This window comes from Crocodylus siamensis, chromosome 1, assembly GCF_052110815.1.
Source record: "Crocodylus siamensis isolate JL-2025a chromosome 1, ASM5211081v1, whole genome shotgun sequence".
Classification (NCBI taxonomy): domain Eukaryota; kingdom Metazoa; phylum Chordata; order Crocodylia; family Crocodylidae; genus Crocodylus; species Crocodylus siamensis.
In genome coordinates, this window is record NC_143395.1 from 385852349 (window position 1) to 385876431 (window position 24083).

General features: G+C 49.3%; 2 protein-coding genes across 2 annotated transcripts in view; one reads left to right on the plus strand and one right to left on the minus strand.

Moving 5' to 3' along the window:
• The window catches only part of LOC149875183 (uncharacterized), a 52483-nt gene that overhangs the window by 23135 nt on the left and 5265 nt on the right, over positions 1–24083 (minus strand). The gene's annotated exons all lie outside the window — the stretch shown is intronic.
• Positions 508–5127, plus strand: LOC149875184 (uncharacterized). Its single transcript, XM_090031751.1, has 2 exons — positions 508–2946; positions 4860–5127. Exons 1-2 carry the CDS (start codon positions 2397–2399, stop codon positions 4925–4927), a joined length of 618 nt encoding a protein of 205 aa, XP_089887877.1. The 5' UTR covers positions 508–2396; the 3' UTR covers positions 4928–5127.

Genomic DNA, 24083 nt, shown 5'->3' on the forward strand with positions numbered 1-24083 from the left:
TGGCAGAGGGGCAGTGGAAGCAGGGCTATGGCCTTGATCTAGCCTGCAGACTGGATATGGATACATAACATGTCCAATGGATACATGCCATGCCCCATGTGGGTCTGATCTGACCCAGGGGCAGCACAGGGGGCCAGATGGTGGGGCTCCACAGCCCAGATGTTTGACACCCCTGCTTTAATGGATTTCTACACCATACAAGAATAGACTGTGCATTGACATCCCTGATAACACTTATATGTGCGTGTGCAATTGTTGCAGATAACCACAGTCTAACCCACAATGATATATTCTCTTACGTGTGATTTGTGAGTAAGCCTTCTTTTGCAATAGACTGCATATGAACCTCAGATTACGGCCCTGTGGGTCTGTTCTTTCAGTCGATGCACAAATTTCTTAGGCAGTTACACTTGCATTAGGCCTTGAATGTGGGCAAATCTACTATCTTGAAAAGGGGGCACAGATGGTGAGGGTGCATCATCACATATAACATAACACACATTTTTCTCTGGGTTAAAAGGATTTATTAATAGCTCCTGTCACTTTCAGTCAGGAGTTTCCAAACTGTGGGTTGCGACCTCAGATGGGGTCTCAACATCAGTGGATGGGGTTATGCTGTCACACCAGGTCCCACCCACTGGGCTGCAGAGACCCGGGGGAAGGACAGCAAGGCAGGGAGTCCCAAGCTCACAGTGGGCAGCCTGCATCCCCACCTCCCTCCATGAGCTACACTCTGGCCCTGCTGCCTGTGGGGGAGGGGACAGGGGCAGGTGGAGGTGTGGGGAACTGGGCTCCATGCTAAAGGCTCAGCAGTTGCTGCTTCCTGTGGGAGGCATCCAGGACTAAGACGGTGCTGGGGGGGGCAGGGGACTGAGGGCCCTAGGTCACCTGGGGAGAGTGGGAGCATTAGCAATGCATAGGGGGTCCACATGGGTGCACGTGCACCCCCTGAGCATGGCAGTGCAGCCCCTGCAAAAAGACACCACCAACACTGCCAGTGGTACCTGTGGGCAGTCACCACTCACCACCTTCCCCCTCGCCACTGACAATTGCCTGCAGCATCTGCCCCCAGCCTCTGAGGGCATATAGCGTTCATGAGTGGGGGCCTGCAGATTGGGAGTGAGGGGCACTGGCAGGGCCAGGGGGTTGTGGGTTGGGAGTGAGGGGCACTGGAGAAGGGGCTGCATGTTGGGAGTGAGGGGCCATGCTGAGAAAATGAGGTCATAAATAGGGTCATGCTGAGGAAAAGTTTGGGAAGCACTGCTTTAAGTAGAGAGTGCAGCAGGCCAACCCTGCTGTGTGCAGGTTGCAGCAGAGTACAGGCTGGCCATTAGGCAAAGAGGAAACCCTTGTGTGTGGCTGGGGAGCCACATAACCGGAGTACTGGATGCAGTTTTTGGCCTACCATTACAGAAAGGGTGTAGACAAATTGGAGTCCAGCAGAGGGCACAAAGAGTGGTTAGGGGGCTGGGGCACATGACTTCTGAGGAAAGGATGTGGGAACTGAGCTTAATTAGTCTGGAGAAGAGAAGACCAAAGGGGGGATTTAACAGCTGCCTTCAACTACCTGAAGGGGGGTCCAAAGAGGATGGAACTGGACTGTTCTCAGTGGTGGCAGATGACAGAACAAGGAGCAATGGTCTTAAATTGCAGCAAGGGAAGTTTAGGTTGGTTATTAAGGGGAAAAAAATCTTTCTTACTAGGAGGGTAGTAAAGCAGTGAAACACATTACCCAGAGAGGTGGTGGAATCTCCATCACTGGAGGTTTTTTAAGACCCAGGTAGACAAAGCCTTGGCTGGGATGATCTAGTTGGGGATGATCCTGCTTTGAGCAGAGGGTTGGACAAGATGACCTCTTGAGGGCCCTTCCAGCCCTAATTTTCTATGATTCTAGGATCCTATGAGATAAACCCAGGGCCTGAGGCAAAGGGGATAGTTTGGCCCCTGCGGGCTGCAGGGAGAGGAGTTTCTGAGGAAGATGATTTCAGGAGATAGACTGCCAGGTACCTGAGCTGAAAGGAGTGAGCCAAGAGTAGGGTGACCATAACCTAAGGGGTTATCCCCCATCGGACCAGGAATGTGAGGGATATCATCAGGCTCTCAGGAACCCAGACCGGGTGGATTCTAAGAGAACAAACAGTGCTACTTGGGCAGAGAATGGGGCCACAGAGTATGAATGTGTCCCAAACAGAGTGACAAGAAAGGACCATCACGAGTGAAGACAATGGTGTCAAGTGAGGCCTCAGAAGGTACTGGCAAGCCAGAGCTCATGGACTGCAGTTTTAGCTCCAATTCTTAAGGCTTCCTGCTCCATCCCATGGTACAGATGGTTCTAGGGGATCAAGACTATCAGGATCAAGACTTACAGGTACGAGGCCTTGGCGACTCTGCAGGAGATGGAAAGGGAGGAGGAAACCCTTGGGCAGGAGGAAATGCCACATTCTTCACATTCCAAACAGATCAAGAGATCCGAGAGGACCCAGAAGAGGAGGAGACGCGTGCTCGTTATAGGCGATTCCATCCTGAGAGGTATGGAAGGGCCCATTTGTCGCCAGGACCCTTCAGCACGAGAGGTCTACTGCCTGCCTGGAGCTAAGATTCAGGATGTGACAGAGGTAATCCAGGCCAGGATCAAGCCCACCGATTACTACCCCATGGTCCTTGTCCATGTGGGTACTAATGATGCGGCCAGGAGAACCCCCGATCACCTGATGGCGGACTACCAGGCTCTCGGCAGCGTGCTGAGGGAATTTGGTGCACAGGTGGTATTCTCTTCCATCCTACCAGTGAACGGACGTGGAAGACGGCATGAGAACTGCATCCGAGAGACCAACTGGCGGCTTCGGCAGTGGTGTCTCGGGGCAGGCTTCGGCTTCCTGGACAATGACCCACACATTACAACGAGGGACATGCTCAGCTGGGATGGGCTTCACCTGTCCCCCAAAGGTAAGCGTGTGTTTTCTTCCAGGTTGGCGGATCTCCTCCGGCGGGCTTTAAACTAGGCTCGTCGGGGGGAGGGGAAGATGAGGGTGGGGGAGGCTGTGGACCACCAAACCAGGTGGCACCCACAAGGACAGCCCAGCCTGAAGAAAGAGAGCTTTGGGAATGTGAAAGGCAGGGGGTGGACAGCAATACGGCACAGGTAAGGAACGGGAAGGTTAGAGACAAAAAGCCCTTTAGGACTTGGAGCGAGGGGGTAGCAAAAGCACCAGTCACAGGGCTCAAGTGCCTATATACTAATGCTAGGAGCATGGGGAACAAGCAGGATGAACTAGCGCTCCTGGTTGCACTAAATGACTACGACTTAGTGGGGCTGACGGAAACCTGGTGGGATCCATCCCACGACTGGGCAGTACATATTGAGGGCTATAGATTGTACAGAAAGGACAGAGTGGGGAAAAGGGGGGGAGGGGTTGCGCTCTATGTTAAGGAGCAATATACATCAACCCTCATCAAGACAGAATCAAAGGATGAGGAAGTAGAAGGACTGTGGGTTAGGCTACATGGGGGGCAAGGAGAAAAGGATTTGGTGGTAGGGGTCTGCTACAGACCCCCACATCAAGGGGAAGAAATAGATTTGGGGCTCCTGAGGCAACTCTCAGAGACCATAAAAGCTAAAGAGGCGGTGGTCATGGGGGACCTAAACTACCCGGACATCTGCTGGGAGACACAGACAGCAAAGTCCCACCGCTCACGCAGGTTTCTAACCTCTGACGCAGGAGGTACATGGTCCCACTAGGGGGAATGCCTTACTGGATCTGGTATTGGCAACGGGGGATGACATAGTAGGGGACCTACAGATCGGTAGCCATCTGGGGGACAGTGATCACCTAAAAGTACAATTCAGCATAAGGCGTCGAGTGGGTAAGGTAACCAGTAGGGTGAACGTGCTGGACTTTAGGAAAGCTGATTTCAGCAAACTCAGGCGATTAGTGAAGGATGCACTGCAGAGTAGTAGTTTTGAAACGATGGGAGCCCAAGAAGGGTGGCTGTGCCTTAAGGAAGCTATCCTTCTCGCACAAAGCGAGACGATCCCCGTGCGAGGTAAAAGAGGGAAAGGGGCCAGGAGGCTTCCCTGGCTGACCAGAGAAATCCTGGGCAGACTAAGGGCCAAAAGGGGAGCACATAAAAAGTGGAAACAGGGAGAGATCACCAAAGAGGAATATACCTCTTCTGCTCGTGCTTGTAGGGAGGCAGTTAGACAGGCCAAAGCTACCATGGAGCTGAGGATGGCAACCCAAGTAAAAGACAATAAGAAATTGTTTTTTAGATATATAGGGAGTAAAAAGAAGGCCCAGGGAGGAATAGGACCCCTGCTAAATGGGCAGAAACAATTGGTGACGGACAGAGGGGACAAGGCTGAACTCCTCAACGAGTTCTTCGCCTCAGTGTTCCTAAGTGAGAGGCATGACAAGTCTCTCACTGGGAGTGTAGGGAGGCAGCAGCAAGGCTCCAGACTTCCATGCGTGGACCCTGAGGTGGTGCAGGGTCACTTGGAGGAACTGGATGCCTTTAAGTCGGCAGGCCCGGATGAGCTCCATCCGAGGGTACTGAAGGCACTGGCCGACATCATTGCAGAGCCACTGGCGGGAATATTTGAACGCTCGTGGCGCACGGGTCAAGTCCCGGAGGACTGGAAAAGGGCCAATGTGGTTCCCATTTTCAAGAAGGGGAGGAAGGAGGACCCGGGTAACTATAGGCCAGTCAGTCTCACCTCCATCCTTGGCAAAATCTTTGAGAAAATTATCAAGGCTCACATTTGTGAGAGCCCGGCAGGACAAATTATGCTGAGGGGAAACCAGCACGGGTTCGTGGCAGGTAGATCGTGCCTGACCAATCTAGTCTCTTTTTATGACCAGGTCACAAAACGCCTCGACGCAGGAGGAGGGGTGGATGTCGTATACTTGGACTTCAGGAAGGCCTTTGACACGGTATCCCACCCCATACTGGTGAACAAGTTAAGGGGCTGTGACTTGGATGACTGCACAGTCCGGTGGGTGGAGAATTGGCTGGAGGGTCGCACCCAGAGAGTTGTGGTGGATGGGTCGGTTTCGACCTGGAAGAGTGTGGGCAGTGGGGTCCCGCAGGGCTCGGTGCTTGGACCGATACTCTTTAATGTCTTCATCAGCGACTTGGACGAGGGGGTGAAATGTACTCTGTCCAAGTTTGCAGATGACACTAAGCTATGGGGCGAAGTGGACACGCCGGAGGGCAGGGAACAGCTGCAAGCAGACCTGGACAGGTTAGACAAGTGGGCAGAAAACAACAGAATGCAGTTCAACAAGGAGAAATGCAAAGTGCTGCATCTAGGGAGGAAAAATGTCCAGCACACCTACAGCCTAGGAAATGACCTGCTGGGTGGCACGGAAGTGGAAAGGGATCTTGGAGTCCTAGTAGACTCCAAGATGAACATGAGTCGGCAGTGTGACGAAACCATCAGAAAAGCCAATGGCACTTTATCGTGCATCAGCAGATGCATGACAAATAGGTCCAAGGAGGTGATGCTTCCCCTCTATCGGGCGCTGGTCAGACCGCAGCTGGAGTACTGCGTGCAGTTCTGGGCGCCGCACTTCAAGAAAGATGCGGATAACCTGGAGAGGGTCCAGAGAAGGGCCACTCGTATGGTTAAGGGCCTGCAGGCCAAGCCCTATGAGGAGAGATTAGAGGAACTGGACCTTTTCAGCCTCCGCAAGAGAAGGTTGAGAGGCGACCTGGTGGCTGCCTATAAGTTCGTCAGGGGGGCACAGAAGGGAATTGGTGAGTATTTATTCACCAAGGCGCCCCTGGGGGTTACAAGAAATAATGGCCACAAGCTGGAGGAGAGCAGATTTAGATTAGATATTAGGAGGAACTTCTTCACAGTTCAAGTGGCCAAGGTCTGGAACGGGCTCCCAAGGGAGGTGGTGCTCTCCCCTACCCTGGAGGTATTCAAGAGAAGGTTGGATGTGTATCTAGCTGGGGTAATGTAGGCCCGGCACTCTTTCCTGCTTATGCAGGGGGTCGGACTCGATGATCTATTGAGGTCCCTTCCGACCCTAGCATCTATGAATCTATGAATCTAGGATGTGATAGACATGGGGTGTACACAAACCCCTGTCAAGGCCACATTGATTCTGGCAGATATGGGTCAACCAACTTCCCCAACTAGACTGACCTATGTGCATGAAGACAAGCAGGTATATTCACAAGCAAGCTAAGCCTGACTGTTTAGGAAGACAAGAGAGTTGCCAGTTGGATTAGTCCCCCAGCTCCCTGCCACGACCCCCCCCCAGAGTAGTCAGTCCCAGCCGTAGCCAGCCTACCAGAGGCATGACACGGATGGGCACGCGCCGCACCCCGAGGGTCCCTTCAGGCTCTGCAGCCCCCCCATCGGGCACCTCAGAGACGGCCGCCCAGACGGAGCCCCTGGTTCCGGGCTCCACGCAGACGGAGCCCCTGGCTCTTGGCTGCGGGGGCTGCCTGTCCCTTTTTCAGGCTCTGGGGCCTGGGAGCATGGCCGCCTCCCCTTGCGGGGTCTGCTCCCTACTGGGGTCTCTGGCGCGCCAGCTGGAGGAGCTCCAGGCCACAGTCCAGAGACTGCGTGCCGTCAGGGACTGCGAGCAGGAGATAGACTCCTACTGCCAGGCCCTTCTCCCCCGGGAGCCGCAGGGTAGAGCACCGTCTCCCTCCACGACTAAGGAGGACTCTGGGACCTCCCGCTCTGCCTAGTCAGGGGCATGGACCAAGGTGGTCAAGGGCCTCAAGGCCCGCCGCACCAAGGCCCCTCCCTTGCCGGAGCTTAGCAACAGGTTCGCACCTCTTGCAGCTCCAGCAGAGCCTGCTCAGTTGCCGGCTCCTGCAGGCAACCCAGGCTCAACCACAGCTACTGCCCCCGCTCTCCCCAAGACAAAACGAAAGGTGTTTGTTGTGGGAGACTCCATCCTGCGGGGCACTGAGGGGGCAATCTGCCGCCCCGACCCCTCAGCCCGGGAAGTCTGCTGCTTCCCGGGGGCCCGCATCCGAGACATTGCGGAGAGGATCCCGCAGCTCCTCCGGCCCACAGACCACTACCCCATGCTCCTCATTCACGTGGGCACCAATGACACGGCTCGGAGCACCCCCAGCCAGGTCATGAGGCACTACAGGGATTTGGGAGCGGGGCTTAGGGGTCTGGGAGCTCAGGTGGTGTTTTCCTCGATCCTCCCAGTCTCAGGCTATGGGCTGAGGAGGGAGAGGAGGATCCATGCAGTGAACCAAAGACTGTGGAGCTGATGTCATCGGGAAGGCTTTGGCTTCCATGACCACAGCCCGCTCTTTGGCGAGAGAGGCAGCGAGCTGCTGGGAAGAGATGGCCTCCACCTCTCCCCGCTGGGGAGGAGGCTTTTCTCAGCCAGGCTAGCTGACCTGCTCCACTGGGCTTTAAACTAAGCCCGCTGGCGGATGGGGGGACTACTGCCACTGCTGGCCCGCTGAGCAACCCTTGCAAAGCCAGCGGGCGAAGGCACTTAAGGGAGCCCACCCCTGCCTCAGCCCTGGCACAATCTGTGGGCAAGGCAAGAGCCCCTAAGGGGACACTTGCCTGCCTGTACACTAATGCCAGGAGCCTGGGCAACAAGCAGGAGGAGCTCATCCTCCTGCTCAGTGCAAAGAATTATGACCCCAGCTGACTTCCTGCCCTTTGGGCAGGGGGCTGGACTCGATGATCTCCCGAGGTCCCTTCCAGCCCTAATGTCTATGAAATCTATGAAATCTATGACGACATTGGGATAACGGAGACCTGGTGGGACTCCACCCATGACTGGACCACGGGTATAGAGGGCTATACCCTGTACAGGAGGGATCGTGCTGACAAAAGGGGCGGGGGTATAGCTCTCTATGTGAAGGAAAGCTACATGTCCCTGCAAGCTGATGTTGGCGACCGGCATGAACAGCTAGAGACCCTCTGGGTAAAAATTCGTGGGGAATACGGCACAGGGGACACAACGGTGGGAGTCTACTACAGACCTCCCACTCAAAGTTCTGAGCTTGACCAGGAGTTCGCCCGGGAACTGACTGAGGCCTCTTGCTTCAGGACCTTGGTTGTCATGGGTGACTTCAATTACCCAGACATCTTGTGGGAAGATCACTCAGCTTTGCGACCGCTCGGATTTAGCTTTCTCTCATGCGTGGATGACCTCTACCTGACTCAAGAAGTCTATGGGCCAACGAGAGGCAAAGCGCTGCTTGACCTGGTACTGGCTACGGGGGACGACCTAATCGGCGACCTAGTGATCGATGGGAAGCTGGGTGACAGCGACCACAAGCTGATCACCTTCACCATCCGCCGTAAAGCTGGCAAGTCAGTCAGCAACACAGAAGTCCTTGACTTCAGAAAAGCCGACTTTGACAAGCTCAAGAGGCTAGTCAGTCAGGCCCTTAGGGACCATGACCCCAGGGAGATGAGAGTTCAAGAAGAGTGGTTGCTTCTCAAGGAAGCGATCCTCAATGCACAAGCTAAATCTATTACAACACAGAGGAAAGGCAGCAAGAAGGCACAGCAGCCCTCCTGGTTCTCCAGGGACCTAGTGGACCTCCTGCGGCTAAAAAGTAAAGCCTACAAAGGATGGAGGATGGGATTCACCTCCAAGGAGGATTATTCTGCACTGGTCCGGTCCTGCAGGGAGCAAACCAGGAAAGCCAAGGCTGAAACTGAACTCCAACTAGCTTCAAGCATCAAGGACAACAGAAAGTCCTTTTTCAGATATGTGGGGAGCCGGAGGAAAAGCAAGGGCAATGTTGGACCCCTGCTAAACCAGATGGGGCAACTGACAACTGACGCCCAGGAAAAAGCCAACCTATTAAATAGGTACTTTGCGTCAGTCTTTCATCAGTCACACGGGATGCCCATGCCTGCTATGGGACAGGGAAATCTGGGTGAGGGGGATCCCCTACCCTCCATAAATGCTGACCTCGTGAAGGAACATCTTGAGAAGCTGGATACCTTCAAGTCAGCCGGCCCTGACAATCTGCACCCCAGGTTACTCAAGGAGCTGGCGAGCGTCATAGCCCAGCCCCTGGCATGGATCTTTGAAAACTCCTGGTGCTCTGGTGTAGTGCCCGAAGACTGGAAGAAGGCCAATGTGGTGCCGATCTTCAAGAAAGGGAGGAGAGTGGATCTGGCTAACTACAGGCCCATTAGCCTGACTTCTATCCTGGGGAAGATCTTAGGAAAGTTTATTAAGGAGGCCATCCTTGATGGACTGGCCCAGGCTAACATCCTAAGGGATAGCCAGCACGGGTTTGTTGCGGGTAGGTCTTGTTTGACCAATCTCATTTCCTTCTATGACCAGGTGACCTATCACCTGGATGAGGGAGATGAGGTTGATGTCATATATCTTGACTTCAAAAAAGCTTTTGATCTGGTATCCCATGATCACCTCTTGGCCAAACTGCCCAGTTGTGGCCTTGGCTCCACCACGATCCACTGCCTGGGAAATTGGCTCCATGGTCGGACCCAGAGGGTTGTAATTGATGGCAGTCACTCATCATGGTGCCCTGTGACCAGTGGGGTCCCTCAAGGCTCTGTCCTGGGACCCATACTGTTCAACATCTTCATTAATGATGTGGACACTGGAGTCAGGAGTGGACTGGCCAAGTTTGCCGATGACACCAAACTTTGGGGCAAAGCATCCACGCCAGAAGACAGGTGGGTGATCCAGGCTGACCTGGACAGGCTCAGCAAATGGGTGGACGAGAACCTGATGGTGTTTAACATCGAAAAATGCAAGGTTCTCCACCTTGGGAGGAAAAACCTGCAGCATCCTTATAGGCTCCGCAGTGCTACGTTGGATAGCACTACAGAAGAAAGAAACTTGGGGGTCATCATTGACCACAAGATGAACATGAGCCTGCAATGCGATGCTGCGGCTAGTAAAGCGACCAAAATGCTGGCGTGCATCCATAGATGCTTCTCGAGCAAATCCCGGGACGTCATTCTCCCCTTGTACTCGGCCTTGGTGAGGCCACAGCTGGAGTACTGCGTCCAGTTTTGGGCTCCACAATTCAAAAAGGATGTGGAGAAGCTTGAGAAAGTCCAGAGGAGAGCCACACGCATGATCAGAGGTCAGGAAAACAGATCTTTCGATGATAGGCTGAGAGACATGGGGCTCTTTAGCCTGGAAAAGCGCAGGCTCAGGGGCGATCTGATATGTCTATAACCTATAAGTTTATCAGGGGTGACCACCAGGATCTGGGGGAACATTTGTTCACCAGAGCACCCCAAAGGATGACTAGGTCAAACAGTCACAAACTCCTGCAAGACCGCTTCAGGCTGGACATAAAGAAGAATTTCTTTACTGTCCGAGCCCCCAAGGTCTGGAACAGTCTGCCAGTGGAGGTGGTTCAAGCACCTACATTGAACACCTTCAAGAGCAAATTGGATGCTTATCTTGCTGGGATCCTATGACCCCAGCTGACTTCCTGCCCTTTGGACAGGGGGCTGGACTCGATGATCTCTCGAGGTCCCTTCTAGCCCTGATGTCTCTGAAATCTATGAAATCCTTTGTCCCATGATATTGGATTGGGACTTACTGGGCATCAAAGCTGTTTTTCAAAAAACAGTGGAAGACACAGAAACTCCATGTCTTTGGAGGGAAAAAACAGCATAGTCTGGGGAACGATGAGATCCTCAAGGCCAAGATGATGATCCAGTACCCACGATTTGAGGTGAAAGGAGATTTTTTGTGTAGGATGGCGAAGAGGGAAGGAAAGGATGGCAAGGATGCTCAGATGCTTGTTTTGTGGGGGTACCAAAGGGATTTAATATGAATAGCTCATTCTCTGCCTACCAGTGGGTATCTGGGGTGAGATAAGATGGAGGCTATTGAAAAGGTTCTTCTGGCTGGGGATCTATAAGGAAGTAGAGAAGTTTTGTGAGACATGCCCCCTATGTCAGAAGGTTTCTCAGATTCTTCCTAAGCGATCCCTCTTGATGCCAATGCCTATAATCTGAAGACTTTATGACTGCATTGCTATGGATGTAGCTGGCTTCTTCCCTAAGTGCAGTACTGAGTTTCAGTTCATTCTAGTCATCATGGATTATGCTACCTGATTTCTGGATGTCATACCCCTGCGGTCAGTGACTGCCCCTAAGATTGCCGCAGAAGTAATAAAGTGGGTGGCCTGAGTTGGGCTACCCAAAGAGATTGTGACAGACCAGTGAACAAACTTCATATCAGGCATCTTAAGGAGCCTCTGTAAGCCCTGTGAGGTAGTCACCTGAGAATGACAGTGTACCATCATGTATTACATATAAAAATACCCACAACAAGCTAGAGCAAAAATAATCAAAAGATGTTTCATTAGTCCTTCATAGATTTCATAGATTTCATAGACATTCAGGCTGGAAGGGATCCGGAAGGATCACTGAGTCCAGCCCCCTGCCCCAGAGGCAGGAAGTCAGCAGGGATCACAGGATCCCAGCAAGATAAGCATCCAAATGTGTTTTGAAGGCATTCAAATTGGGTGCTTGAACCACCTCTGGCGGCAGTCTATTCCAAACCATGGGGGCTCAGACAGTAAAGAAGTTGTTCCTTATGTCCAGCCTGAATTGGTCTCAGAGGAGTTTGTGACCATTTGAGCTTGTCATCCCTTGGGGTGCTCTGGTGAACAGACGTTCCCCCAGATCCTGGTGAACACTGATAAACTTATAGGTAGCCACCAGATCATCCCTGAGCCTGTGCTTTTCTAGGCTGAAGAGTCCCATGGCTCTCAGCCTCTCATCCTAAGGTCTATTTTCCTAACCTCTGATCATGTGTGTGGCTCTCCACTGCACTCTCTCAAGCTTCTCCACATCCTTTTTGAATTGTGGAGCCCAAAACCGGACGCAGTACTCCAGCTGCGGCCTCACCAAGGCCAAGTACAAGGGGAGAATGACGTCCTAGGATTTGCTTGAGAAGCATCTATGAATGCAAGCCAGCGTTTTGCTTGTTTTACTAGCTGCAGCATCACATTGAAGGCTCATGTTCATCTTGCGGTCAATCATGACCCCCAAGTCCCTTTCACCCGTGGTGCTAACCAGTATAGCACTGCCGAGCCTATAAGCCTATGCTGCAGGTTTTTCCTCCCAAGGTGGAGAACCTTTCATTTTTTGGTGTTAAACACCATCAGGTTCTCATCCACCCATTTCATGAGTCTGTCAAGGTTAGCCCGGATCACCCTCCTGTCCTCAGGTGTGGATGCTTTACCCCAGAGTTGGTGTCATCAGTGAACTTGACCAGCCCACTGCTGACACCAATGTCTGCATCATTGATGAAGATGTTAAAAAGCATAGGCCCTAGGACAGAGCCTTGAGGGACCCCACTGGTCACAGGGCACCAAGATGAATGGCTTCTATCAACTACCACACTCTGGGTCCTACCGTGGCGCCAATTCCCCAGCCAGCAGATCATGGTGTGGTCAAGGCTGTAGTTAGCCAGTTTTGACAACAGATGATCATGAGATACCAGATTGAACGCTTTTTTAAAGTCAAGATATATGACAAGAATCTCTTCCCCCTTGTCCAGGTGGTAGGTCACCTGGTCATAAAAGGAAATGAGATTGGTCAAGCAAGACCTTCCCGCAACAAGCCCATGCTGGGTATCCCTCAGGATATTGCCTTCAGCTACTCTGTTAAGGATGGCCTCTTTTATAATCTTTTCTAAGACCTTCCCCAGGATAGAGGTCAGGCTGATGGGCCTATAGTTTGCCGGATCTACTTTCCTCCCTGTCTTGAAGATAGGCACCAAATTGGCCTTCTTCCAAGCTTTGGGCATTTCACCAGAGTCCCAGGAGTTCTCAAAGATCTGTGTCAGGGGCTGGGCTACGATGCTTGCCAGCTCCTTGAGTACCCTGGAGTGTAAACCGTCAAGGCTGGCTGACCTGAAGGTATCCAGCCTGTCAAGGTGTTCCTTCACAAGGTCAGCTTTGATGGACGATCAGGAGTCTCTCTCACCTGGGCTTCCCTGACCCACAGTGGGCAGAGGGGTCCCATGGGACTGGTGAAAAACTGATGCAAATACCCATTAAGCAAGTATGCTTTTTCATAGACATTGGTTGTCAGTTGTCTCATCTGGTTTAGCAGGGGTTCAATGTTGCCCTTGCTTTTCCTCTGGCTCCCCACATATCTAAAAAAGGACTTTTTATTGTCCTTGATATTTGTAGTTAGCTGGAGTTCCATCGTAGCCTTAGCTTTCCTGATTTGCTCTCTGCAGGTCTGGACCAGAGCAGAGTATTCCTCCTTGGTGGTGGTTGCAGTCCTCCATCCTTTGTAGGTCCTCCTTTTAAGATGAAGAAGGTCCACTAGTTCCCTGGAGAGCCAAGGGGGCTGCTGTGCCCTTTTGCTGCCTTTCCTTGGAGACAGGATAGACTTTGCTTGCACATCCAGGATCGCTCCCTTGAGGAGCAATCACTTGTCTTGAACTCCCCTTCCCTTTGGGTTGTGGCACTTTAGGGCCTCCCTGACGAGCCTCCTGAGCTTGCCAAAGTCAGCTTTCCTGAAGTTGAGGACTTCTGTATTACTAACTGACTTGCCAGCTTTACGCCAGATGGTGAAGGTGATCAGCTCGGGGTCACTGTCACCCAGCTTCCCTTCGATCAATAGGTTGCTGATTATGTCATTCCCAGTTGTCCCGTTGTTATTAGAATGAAATGGACATCTTTCAGGTTCATAAAATAAAATCTAGCCTTCTTGAGCATCTTCACAGTACATCCAATGCTTCAGCTAAAGTTATTTCCACACCTGAGCTGATGTTCACTGAGTTCTTGTTTTTAGTTAGAGTGAAGAACAGTCTGCAGGGCTGTGAAATGGGAGCTACATTACCACAAGCAGCTAACAGACCACAGTACTGCAGAATCATAAAATCAGAGAACTGGAGAAATAGTGCTGGAAGGGACCTCCAGAAATTATCTATTCCAACTCCCTGCCTGAAGAAGGATTATCCTTAGCCAAACCATTTTATACAATCCATAATCTAAACTCAATGTAAGACTGCCATCAATCCTGACACAACACAGACCTAATACCCTAACCTGCCACATGTAAAGCAGGGGAACCATGGCAGCCAATGTTCTGCTTCTACAAAATGTCAATATATGCTCAAGAGATCCCACATGGAGGACCATGGCCCCCACTACAGAGGAAGATAAAACCCCCCACAGTCTGTAGTAATATGACCATGGGCTAAAATTCCTTCCTGACTCTAAATATGGTGATCAGACTTACCTGAGCAGAGAGGCAAGACCCTCTAACCAGGAACTTCTGGCTTTGGTCCTAGCAAGAGTATTAGCATACCCCAGCCAAAGTTCCCAGCTTTGGCTGTAGTCAACACCCAAAGCCTCTGAGGATTGCTTAAAAACACATAGCAAAAATAGAAGGCGGGGGGGATGGACACAACCAGCATCCCTAGAACCATGAGAAATACCCATAGGATACCATAGACGTAGCTACAGCTAGATCAACCTGACCAGTGGCTGTCTAATAGGGCTGTGCGAAGCTTTGGTCAATGATTTGATTTGGCAGAGATTCAGCCCCATTTGGTGGCCAAATCTCTAAATCCAAATCAAATCAGGAGACCGTTTAATCTCTCTGAATCAAATCAGAACCCTTTGAATAGATTTGGAGAGATTCAGAAAGATTCGATGATTCAGACATAGACACAGCTTTAAATGCTTTTTCTACATACCTCAAGGTACCAGGCAGCTCATCAATGCTGAGATGGTGGGGCGAATAAAGCATCCCACAGGAGCATGGAGTGGGGGTCCCCAGCATGCCTGGCAGCAGACCCAGAAGTGGACCAGAAGCACTTCCAGTCCACTTCCAGGTCCACCAGGGAGCATGCTACGGGAACCACCCATGTCCCCCTGGACTGATGCCTCCTGGGTCTCAGGGGGCACCTGAGGTCCCCATGTGGCTGACTGCTGGGGGGGGGCCAGGGGGGTCCCCAGTGCACTCAGCGGCACACCTGGAAGTGGACTGAAAGTACATCCAGTCCACTTCCAGGTTTGCTGCCGAGCATGTGGGGTCCCCCTCACACTCCTGTGGGACACTCCCAACATTCCAGCATTCACAAGCCACGCCTGGTACCTCGACATATGTAGAAAAAACATTTAAAACTGTATCTATGGCGAAATTGCTGATTCTCTGAATTAGCTTCAAATCTTCAGATTTGGATTCAGCTGAATTGAATCAGGGACAGTGATCTGAATCAACTAATCGAATCACTGTCCCCAATTTGGGCCAAATCTGAATTGAATAGGGCCCATTTTGCACACCCTTACTGTCTAATATTTTCTTGAACACATCAAGCGATGGAGAGTCCACGACTTCCCTAGGCAGTTTATTCCACCTGACTTACTATTCTAGCAATATAGATTTTTTTTCTGGATATCCAGTTTCAATTTATTTTGCTGCAATTTCAAGCCATTGGTCCACATCCTACTCTGCAGCAAAAGAGAAAAGGTGCTTTCTCTCTTTATGGCAGCCCTTCACATATTTGAAGACTGCTATCATGTTCCCATTTAAGCACCTTTTCCACAAGCTGAACATGCCTAGCTCCTTCAGCCTCTTCTCATTTGACTTGCTTTCCAAACCCTTGATCATCTTTGTTGTCCACCTCTGGACCCTCTCTAACTTCATTCTTTTTAAAATGCACAGCCCAGAATTGCACACAGTACACCAGATGGGGGCTAACCAGTGCCAAGTAGACAGGTGCTACCATCTCCTGCGTCTTGCCCCTAGTCATTCTATTGATGCATCCTGAAACCGCATTCATCTTTTGCACAGCTGCATCAAACTGCAGACTCACATTGAGTCTCTGATCTACCAAGATTCCAAAATCCTTTTCCACAGAGCTGCCCTCCAGCCAGGTGTCCCCCATTTTATATTTGTATTTTTGATTATCCTTCCCCAGGTGTAGCACCTTGCATTTATCTGTACTGAACCTCATCCTGTTAGCTCTAGCCCAATTTTCCAATCTGTCGAGATCCTGAATTGCTCCCACATCCTCCAACATTTTTGCAATGCTTCCCAGTTTTATGTAATCCACAAACTTGTTCAAGAAGCTTCCCGTGCCAGCACCTGAACAATTAATATATACATTGAACAGCACAAGGCCCAAGACAACCCCTTTAGGACTCCATTAAAAACCTCCTGCTGTTCTGACATGGACTCTTTAGTAATTACCCTTTGATTGTGGCTATCATCAAGCCAGTTATCTAAGCCAACTTATGGTAGTTTTGGCCAGCCCACATTTCTTCAATTTGTTCTTGAGAAGGTCACGCAGAACCTCTGCAGAACCAAAAAGCATGCTGAAGTTCAGATACACTATATCCACAGCTTTCCCTTCATCTATCCAAGTAGTTACTTTGTCAAAGGAGGGGATCAAGCTTGTTTGACACAATTTGTTTCTCATAAATTCATGCTGGCTGCTTGTGATCAGCATTTCCTCCTCCAGATGCCTGCAAATAACCTTCCTTCGGATATGCTCCAGTAGCTTCCCAGGTATCAAGGTGAGGCTAACCAGTCTGTAGTTCCTTGGGTTCTCCTTTTTTGCCTTTTTTTAAAGAGGGGCATTACACTGGTCTTTTTCTAGTCCATTTTTGCCTGGCCCATCTCCCATGGCTTTATGAAGATCTTTGCCTGGGACTGAGATCTCCTCTGCCAGTTCCTTCAGTGCCCTAGGATGAAGTTCATTTGGCCCTGGTGACTTGAATTAATTCAGGTCTATCAAAAGCCCTTTGACTGTCTCGTTTTCTCATCCAGATAATCCTTATTAGGTGCCTGGCTGCAGCTTAATTTTTTGAGGAATGAGGCAAAGTAGCTGTTGAATAGATCTGCCTCCTTTGCTTCTTCAGTTAGGAATCCCCCCTGGCTTGTTAAGAGAGGACCTCTTGGTCTTTCTTTTCTGGCTAGCATACTTTTAGAACCTGTTCTTGTTGTCCTTAACCACCTTTGCCAGGTGCAGCTCATTTTTCACCTTTGCCTTCCTAATTTTGTCCCTGCAAGGTCTTGCTATTTTCTGGTATACTTCTTTGGTGACCTGCCCATTCTTCCATTGTCCCTATGCTTTCTTTTTGCATTTGAGGTACTTTAGAAGCTCCTTGTGCAACCATATTGGTCTCTTGCTATTCTTCTTGTGCTTCCATCATGTTGGGACTGTTTCTTGTTAGGCTTCCAATACTGTGCCCTTTAGAAGATCCCAGCCCTGGGTGCCTTTATCTTTCAATCTATGCTCCCATGACACTATGCCTAATAACTCCTTAAGTCAGATGAAATCTGCCTTTTTGAAACCTTGTATCCTAATTTTGTTGACCTCATGCTTTCTCTGTCTCAGGATATGGAATTATATCGTATTGTGATCACTTCTTCACAAGTTACCCATCACCTTCACATCTTCTCCTATTTCTTCCCTGTTGGTCAGAACAAGATCCAAGATAGACGATCTCCTAGTTGTATCCTCCACTTTCTAGAATAGAAAGTTGTCCTCCAAACAGGTTAGGAACCACCTTGACATTCTGTGCTTGGCTGCATTGTTTTTCCAGGAGATATCCAGAAAATTTAAGTCTCCCATTAGTACCATCCCTTAGTTTTTGTATAGGTTTGCCACCTGCTTGAAGACTACATCATTCACCTCCTCTTCTTGATTTGGTGGTCTGTAATGAATCCCCATGATTACATTGGTGCTGTATCTTTCATTCTCACTTGAATGCACTCTACTTTTCTGTCTTCTTCCTCTTGAACCAGGGAACCAGGGTGTATGTGTTTTATATGTAAAGGCAACACCACCCCCTTTCTCCCAATTAGATCACAGTTCTTTTCATAGGCTTCAGCTTCCAGCTCATCTTCTTTATTCCCCATACTTTTCATATTTGTATACATGTATTGGATGTATTTTGCATTTTGACCTACTCACTTCCCTTTCGTAACACTTGTTGCAGTCCTGTAGCTCTCTGGCCCTTTCCCAGAATTAAGTTGGTTCTTCAAGTCCTTTCTCCTCTGGATTGTGTGCTTTTTGCTGGAGAGGTATGATTCCTTTCCCTGTGGAAACTAGTTTAAAGCCCTCCTTACTAGGTTGGCCAGATGGAGCCCAAAGATGCTCTTCCCCATTCTTAACAGATGGATCCCATCTCTTCATAACAGTGCTCCTTGCAAGAATATCTACCCATAGACAAAGAAGCCAAAGCCTTCATGTTGACACCACTGTCTCAGCAATACGTTCACTTCTAGGATATGATAGTGTAACAAGTCAGGCCCTGGGATGGCCAAGTCACCCCCTAGCAACCACCTGGGTCCTCTCAGGGTCCCACCTCATTGTCTTGCCTGGCATGCCTTGATGTTATCATAGGACTGGGAGCTACCCCTTGAGGTCAGGGGGGCTTGCTGGGCTGCAGCCCCGTGGCCTTGGTATTGGTCTTGGCCCACTTTACTCTGGCTGCGCCCCTCTGCCCAAGGTCCACTCTTCCAGGACCCTAGGCTCTCAGCCCCTGTCTCACCCTTGTGTGATCTGGGCCCCTTAGCCTCTGTCTTGCCCTTGCGGGCCCTGGGCCCATGTTCTCAGTCTTTGGGGGCTTCAGGCTCTCCTTCCACTTCTATCCTTTATGGGGCCTGGGTTTGTGCTCACAGGCTGTTGGCAACAGGAACAAGTTCTCCATTCACAATAATAGCAACACACTTCTAGGTACAGCCTGCAACCTCCAGGTCTCCCCTTACAGCTGCTTCCAGTCCTCCAGTTTTAAATACAAACACAGACCTAAGCCACAACTGCTTCCAAAGTAAAATCTTTTCCCCCAGCCTGGGGGCATGTCACTTCATGGTAACAAATACATGTATAACCAAAATAACTTAGTTTCAAAATTAGGGGCTGCTGGACTTCCTTGCAGCCCTTGAAGAGTCCAGAATTCCTCTACTCTAGCAGGTCAGAGCCAGTCTCCCTCCTTGTCTGTAGTTCTGGCCTTATCAAGCCTGTAGCCAATCCGCTTGGTTCACCTGAACCACCCCTCCTGCCCCAGGCCTGTCAGTCACTGGCTTGATTGCTCTGTCTGCACCTGGGGTGAACAGCGATCTTCTTAAAGGGCTCTCCACCTGTATTAATTCCTCCAGGACCTAGAGCCAACTGGTTGCTCTCTGGCTCTCTCTCCTCTTCTGTAATGGGGTAGGTGGTCTCTGCCTGGATCCTTGCTTTCCATGGGAAGAATCGATGAAAACACCACTTGTGATCCAAGTTCCTTAATTCTCCCACCAAGTGCCTCACAGTCACCTCTGATCTGCTCAGTGTCATTCCTGGAAGTATCGTTAGTGCCTACATGGACAATCAGGAATGGGTAGGGGTCCAAAGGATGGATGAGCTTTGGCAGTCTTTCTGTGACATCCTGAATTTGGGCAGCACACCTCCCAGGCCCTCAAGTTGGGATGGCAGAAGAAAGGATAGCTTGATTAGTGGAACATCAAAACCATTAAATAAGAAGAGGTTTGTTAACACCTGAAGAATTTAGAAGGAATCAAGTAGGGTCAAATGAGCCACCACATCAAGTGCCCTTCTCACTATTGCCTGAACAGAAATGCTGCTGCCACTACCAGGCAGCTGATTTTAAATTTTGGGTGGAGAAGGAATCAGAGGGATGTGACTATACTACTGCACCCTCCTAGATCTGCCCAGCCTTGGAGTTTAGGTTGTATGTGGTAAGTGAGTGAGGCCAGCAATTCATTGTTTATTTGGCAAATTAAACATTTTTCCAATTTACAAATTGCATTTTTTTACAGATTTGCTCCTTCTTTGAAAGCCTGATGAATGCTCTGCAGAAACAATAGCAATAGATTGTTAACTATTCACTATAAATAGTCTTTTGAGTAGTTAAGACAGAATATGCAAGATGTGTGATGTTTCACTTGGTTAGCTAGGTGAGCTAACTTTTAACTACTTGCCTTCCTGTCCAACACAAATTTGATTTAATCACAAAATAAATCTTGCTCTGTCAATAAACAAATCCAGACCTGGCCTGAAATTTTTTTTGTGAACGCTGATTTAATGGAACTTCATTCACAAAATGGTACAGGCAAAGCTAATAAAATAAGTTGCTGAAATGTTTGTGAAATAACTTTTATCTTCCTTTTCCTGTAATTGGGAGAAAAGAATGTCTGTACAAGTATGCATGGAAGATTTTTTCCTATCTTTATTGGTGCTCTTTGCTTTGTTTTAAAAACATTGACATTAACCTGACTCAAATCAACAGTAATGTCCAGGGATCTTTGTTTTCTCTGATAAAAAAATCCAAAATTTTCTGATTAAAATGAAACACTACTATAGAATTAATCACAGAAAAATGTGGATTTTGGGGGGTTTTTTTATTAGAAAATTCCAGATTTTTTTAACAGAGAGAACCAGGATCCCTAGTAATGTCTTTTTTAGAAAGCAGTAAAAACTTTTGAAAGAGGAAATTGTATCAATTTGGTTCTTCTGGCATTCAGATATATGTTATAACTAATCCAAATACTAAATTAGGATATAAGTTTAAGTTTGTCTAAAGAGGTAGAAACAGAGGTTTCACCAAGGCCAAGTAAAGGGGGAGGATGACATCCTTTGCCTTGCTTGAGATGCCTCGGTGGATACATGCCAGTGTTTGGTTAGCTCTGCCAGCTACGGCATCGTATTGGTGGCTGATGTTCATTTTGTTGTCAATCATGACACCCAGGTCTTGTTCAGCTGTGGTGCTGGCAAGCAGAGCAGTGCCAGCCTGTAAGTAAGCCTGTAAGTAAGACTTTTACTTCTCCCTGTAACAAATGCATTATCATTTGGGCTAGAAGATAACATGCCACTACGGGTGCACTGATAAAAAATTTTTGGCTCAATACTGATGGCCGATTATTGACCAGTCACATTGGCTGATACCAATCTGATTGCTGATATGCAGCCTGGCAGTTTTGACAGCAGCATCTAACTGGTAAGTCTGTTGAGGGGAAGGGGTGTGGTGGGGCCATATTTAGGCCTCCGCGGTGAGGGAGGAAGTGGGGCTGGAGCAGGGGAAAGTGCTGCCCAGCTGGAGTGGGACAGGGTGCAGGATGGAGCTGCAAATGGCTTGTCCAGTGGCTAGGGGCAGTAGATCATACCACTGTATGCACCCCAGGGGATGCATGGAGGGTACATACCCCCTAGATTGTGTGTGGGGCAAGGGCGAGCTGCCCGCTGTGTGCTTGGGGCCAGGGCTGCACTGGCCTCTACCTGGTGGGAAGCCTAGGCCGGGGCTGTGCTTGGATTGGACAGGGCAGGGCGGACAGCGGCAGTGCTGGCAAGCGTTTCCTCTAAGCTGTGTGGCAAGCGCGGACATGCAGGTGTGCTTATGCCACGCTGCCAGGCGCACTTGCGTGACTGTGCACGCCACACAGCTTAGAGGAAACACTGGTTGGGGGCTATGGGTGGGCTGCAGTCACTCCAAAATTCATCGTAGCCCTCCCATAACTCCCATCTAGAGCTGCCGAGCTCACCCCTGCCTGCCCTGAACACAGCCCCAGCTCAGCCCCTCCCTCTGGGAAAAGCCTGGCACAGGTTCTGACCCCAAGCCTACAGTGGGGAGCCCACCCTCACCCCATGCATGGATCTGGGAGGCACGTGCCCCCGTGCCCTCCCTGCCCCGAGTGCGAGCAGCAGTGGGAGCTATCCTCCATCTATGGCCCCCCCATACCCCCTGGACAAGCTGCCCATGGCTCCACCCCGCGCCTACCCCTGCCCCAGCCCCAGCCCTACTCCCTCCTTCACTGTGGGGGCCTCAATATGCCCTCTATGCCCATTCTCCCACACAGACTCACTGACCAGACACCGCTCTCCACGCTGCTGGGCTTCACTCTTGGCTGTGTGCATGCTGCAGCTCTCCACATGCATGTGGCAATTACTGGCAATATTATCAGCTGCATCAGCCAAAAAATGCCGACTGCCAATAATATCAATTTCCTTTTATCAGTGCCGATACAATATGGACCAATGTATCGGTGAATTTTTACATGCTACATAATATGTATTTTGTATAAAGGAATACCTTTTCAGGTGCCATTGCAGTAAATATAATGGGAGTCTAACATCTTAGCACCTTACATACAACATAAGAACAACCAGCCCACCAACAGTACCACAGAATGTTAACTGTTTTTCAGGAAAAAGACTTTTAAAATATTAGGAAATATTTAAAATGTAGGATAACATTTTGCAGACATGACAAATATCTTTAGCCTTCGTAAATGCCCCTACATGTCAGAGATGCCTGCAACATGCTTATTTTGTGCCCTAACCAGACTTATGCTCATAGCTTATAGGAACATAGGGCTGGGAGGGTCTTCATAAAGTCATTTAGTCCCGTCTTCTGCTCAAGGCAGAGCAGCACATATTTATGGCAGCACAAAGGCAACAAAAGGTGGTACCTGTTTCCATCCTAAGGTGACCTATTTTCTGCCTGACTTCAGATTAACATGGCTAACCACCTCTCTGCATCTGCAGAAATTGTACTTTGAAATTTACTTTAAATTATTTGTTAAATTAAATCAATATTATCACTACTGCTGATAGATTGAAAATATATAAACTGGCTCTGAAAAAGCTAGCAAATTTTATTTCAAGCAGTAGATTATGCATTTTGAAGGCATAAAATGAGGACTATGAAACTTTGGGGAACTAAGTTTACCTGAGGCAAGAAGAGATAATACAGGTAGAACTCCTGGCTTGATCCGAAAAGTTACTGAACACGGGTCCCTATGGTCCTTGGTTTTTCTATTGGTCCTTTTACTAAATGTCTAATATGTGGCCTTCCAAGACTTGGTTAGATAAATTTAGACTTTCTGAGAAACCTGATGATGACTAAAGGCTGAACAGCAATGTCCCTTGTAAACAGAGATGTTTTACTTTGCTTCCAACAGTTTTTGTGTCTCCTGCCAATATTCCTTCTCTGTCCAAAAAAGAAATGATTGGTCATTAAAACCTAATTCTAGGCATTTCTAAAATCATGGCTTTAATCAGCTGCTCCATTTAGTCCAGACTCAAGGTTCATCTAGTTAAAAACGCCAGGTAAGAAGTGTTTTTTTTGTGAGCCGTATGCTACTACAGCTCATGGTACCCTTGAACCCTCAGAAAAGGAATCAATTCCTGACGAGCGAGAGCTCTATTGGTTTATGAAAGGGATTATATGCGGTGGTTACATGAGCAGGACTGGACTTGATAAACTGTCAGGTCCTTTTTAAGCTTATCTTTCTAGAAATGGGTATCAAATGCATTTGTATTTTGAAAGCGTCTCAAGCAGGATCAAGGGTGAATTGTACTCAGCAAATACACATAAGCACCAATTAGCTTAAATGGAGGAAGAAGGTAGTAATAGTAAAATGTGTGAAGAAAATACCAGATGGATACTTAACCAATATTTAATTCCAATTTTTCAGGTGCTGAGAAACTCCTTTTCCTCAGACCAATCTTACAAAGACGGACGCTTTTTTCCTTTTGGGTCAGGACCAGTATAACCTATTCTCATGAGGTTTTTTGTTGGACTGATTGCAGTTGTGCCCTGGCTCTGGACCATGCTGTTACTGCTGCAAAATTCTGGCCCTGGAGCAGCTCCCCATCCAACCACACTCCCTGCCAGCACTGCTTGGACTGATCTCTATGGAAATCCTGCCCCCCTCTTGTCATGGCCCCACTGCTCCTGGTGTCTCTGTGGAAACTGGCCACAGTGACGTAGGCAGGGGCTGCTCAAAAATGGAGTTCAGTCGCCAGCTGGATCTGCCATTTTGCCCACTCTTGTACTAGGGTCTCTTCTTTTATTGACGAATCACTGTCTCTTACACTCCCTCAGGAATTGGTCCTGTGATCAGTGGCAGACTTCATGGGGTCACTGTTAATGGGTGGTATTAGATCAGCTACCACTGAAGCTACTATCCTGGATTTGTTGCTACTGAAGGACTTCGTAAAAGGTTTTTGATGAAGCATTCACAGGAGGAGTCATGGAGGAAACCAGGGAGGTATTCCAGGAAAAACTGGATAATAGAAGGAAAGAATTGAGAGTGGGAAACAAAGCCAAAGCAAGGAATCTGTCTAAGCCCAAATGGCTATCCTGCCTGG

Bases quoted from the DNA above. Each gene is read 5' to 3' on its own strand.
- LOC149875184 (XM_090031751.1), top strand. From the start codon at position 2,397: ATGGAAAGGGAGGAGGAAACCCTTGGGCAGGAGGAAATGCCACATTCT. The intron at 2,947-4,859 runs GTAAGCGTGTGT...TTTTATGACCAG, and splicing joins GCTTCACCTGTCCCCCAAAG to GTCACAAAACGCCTCGACGC.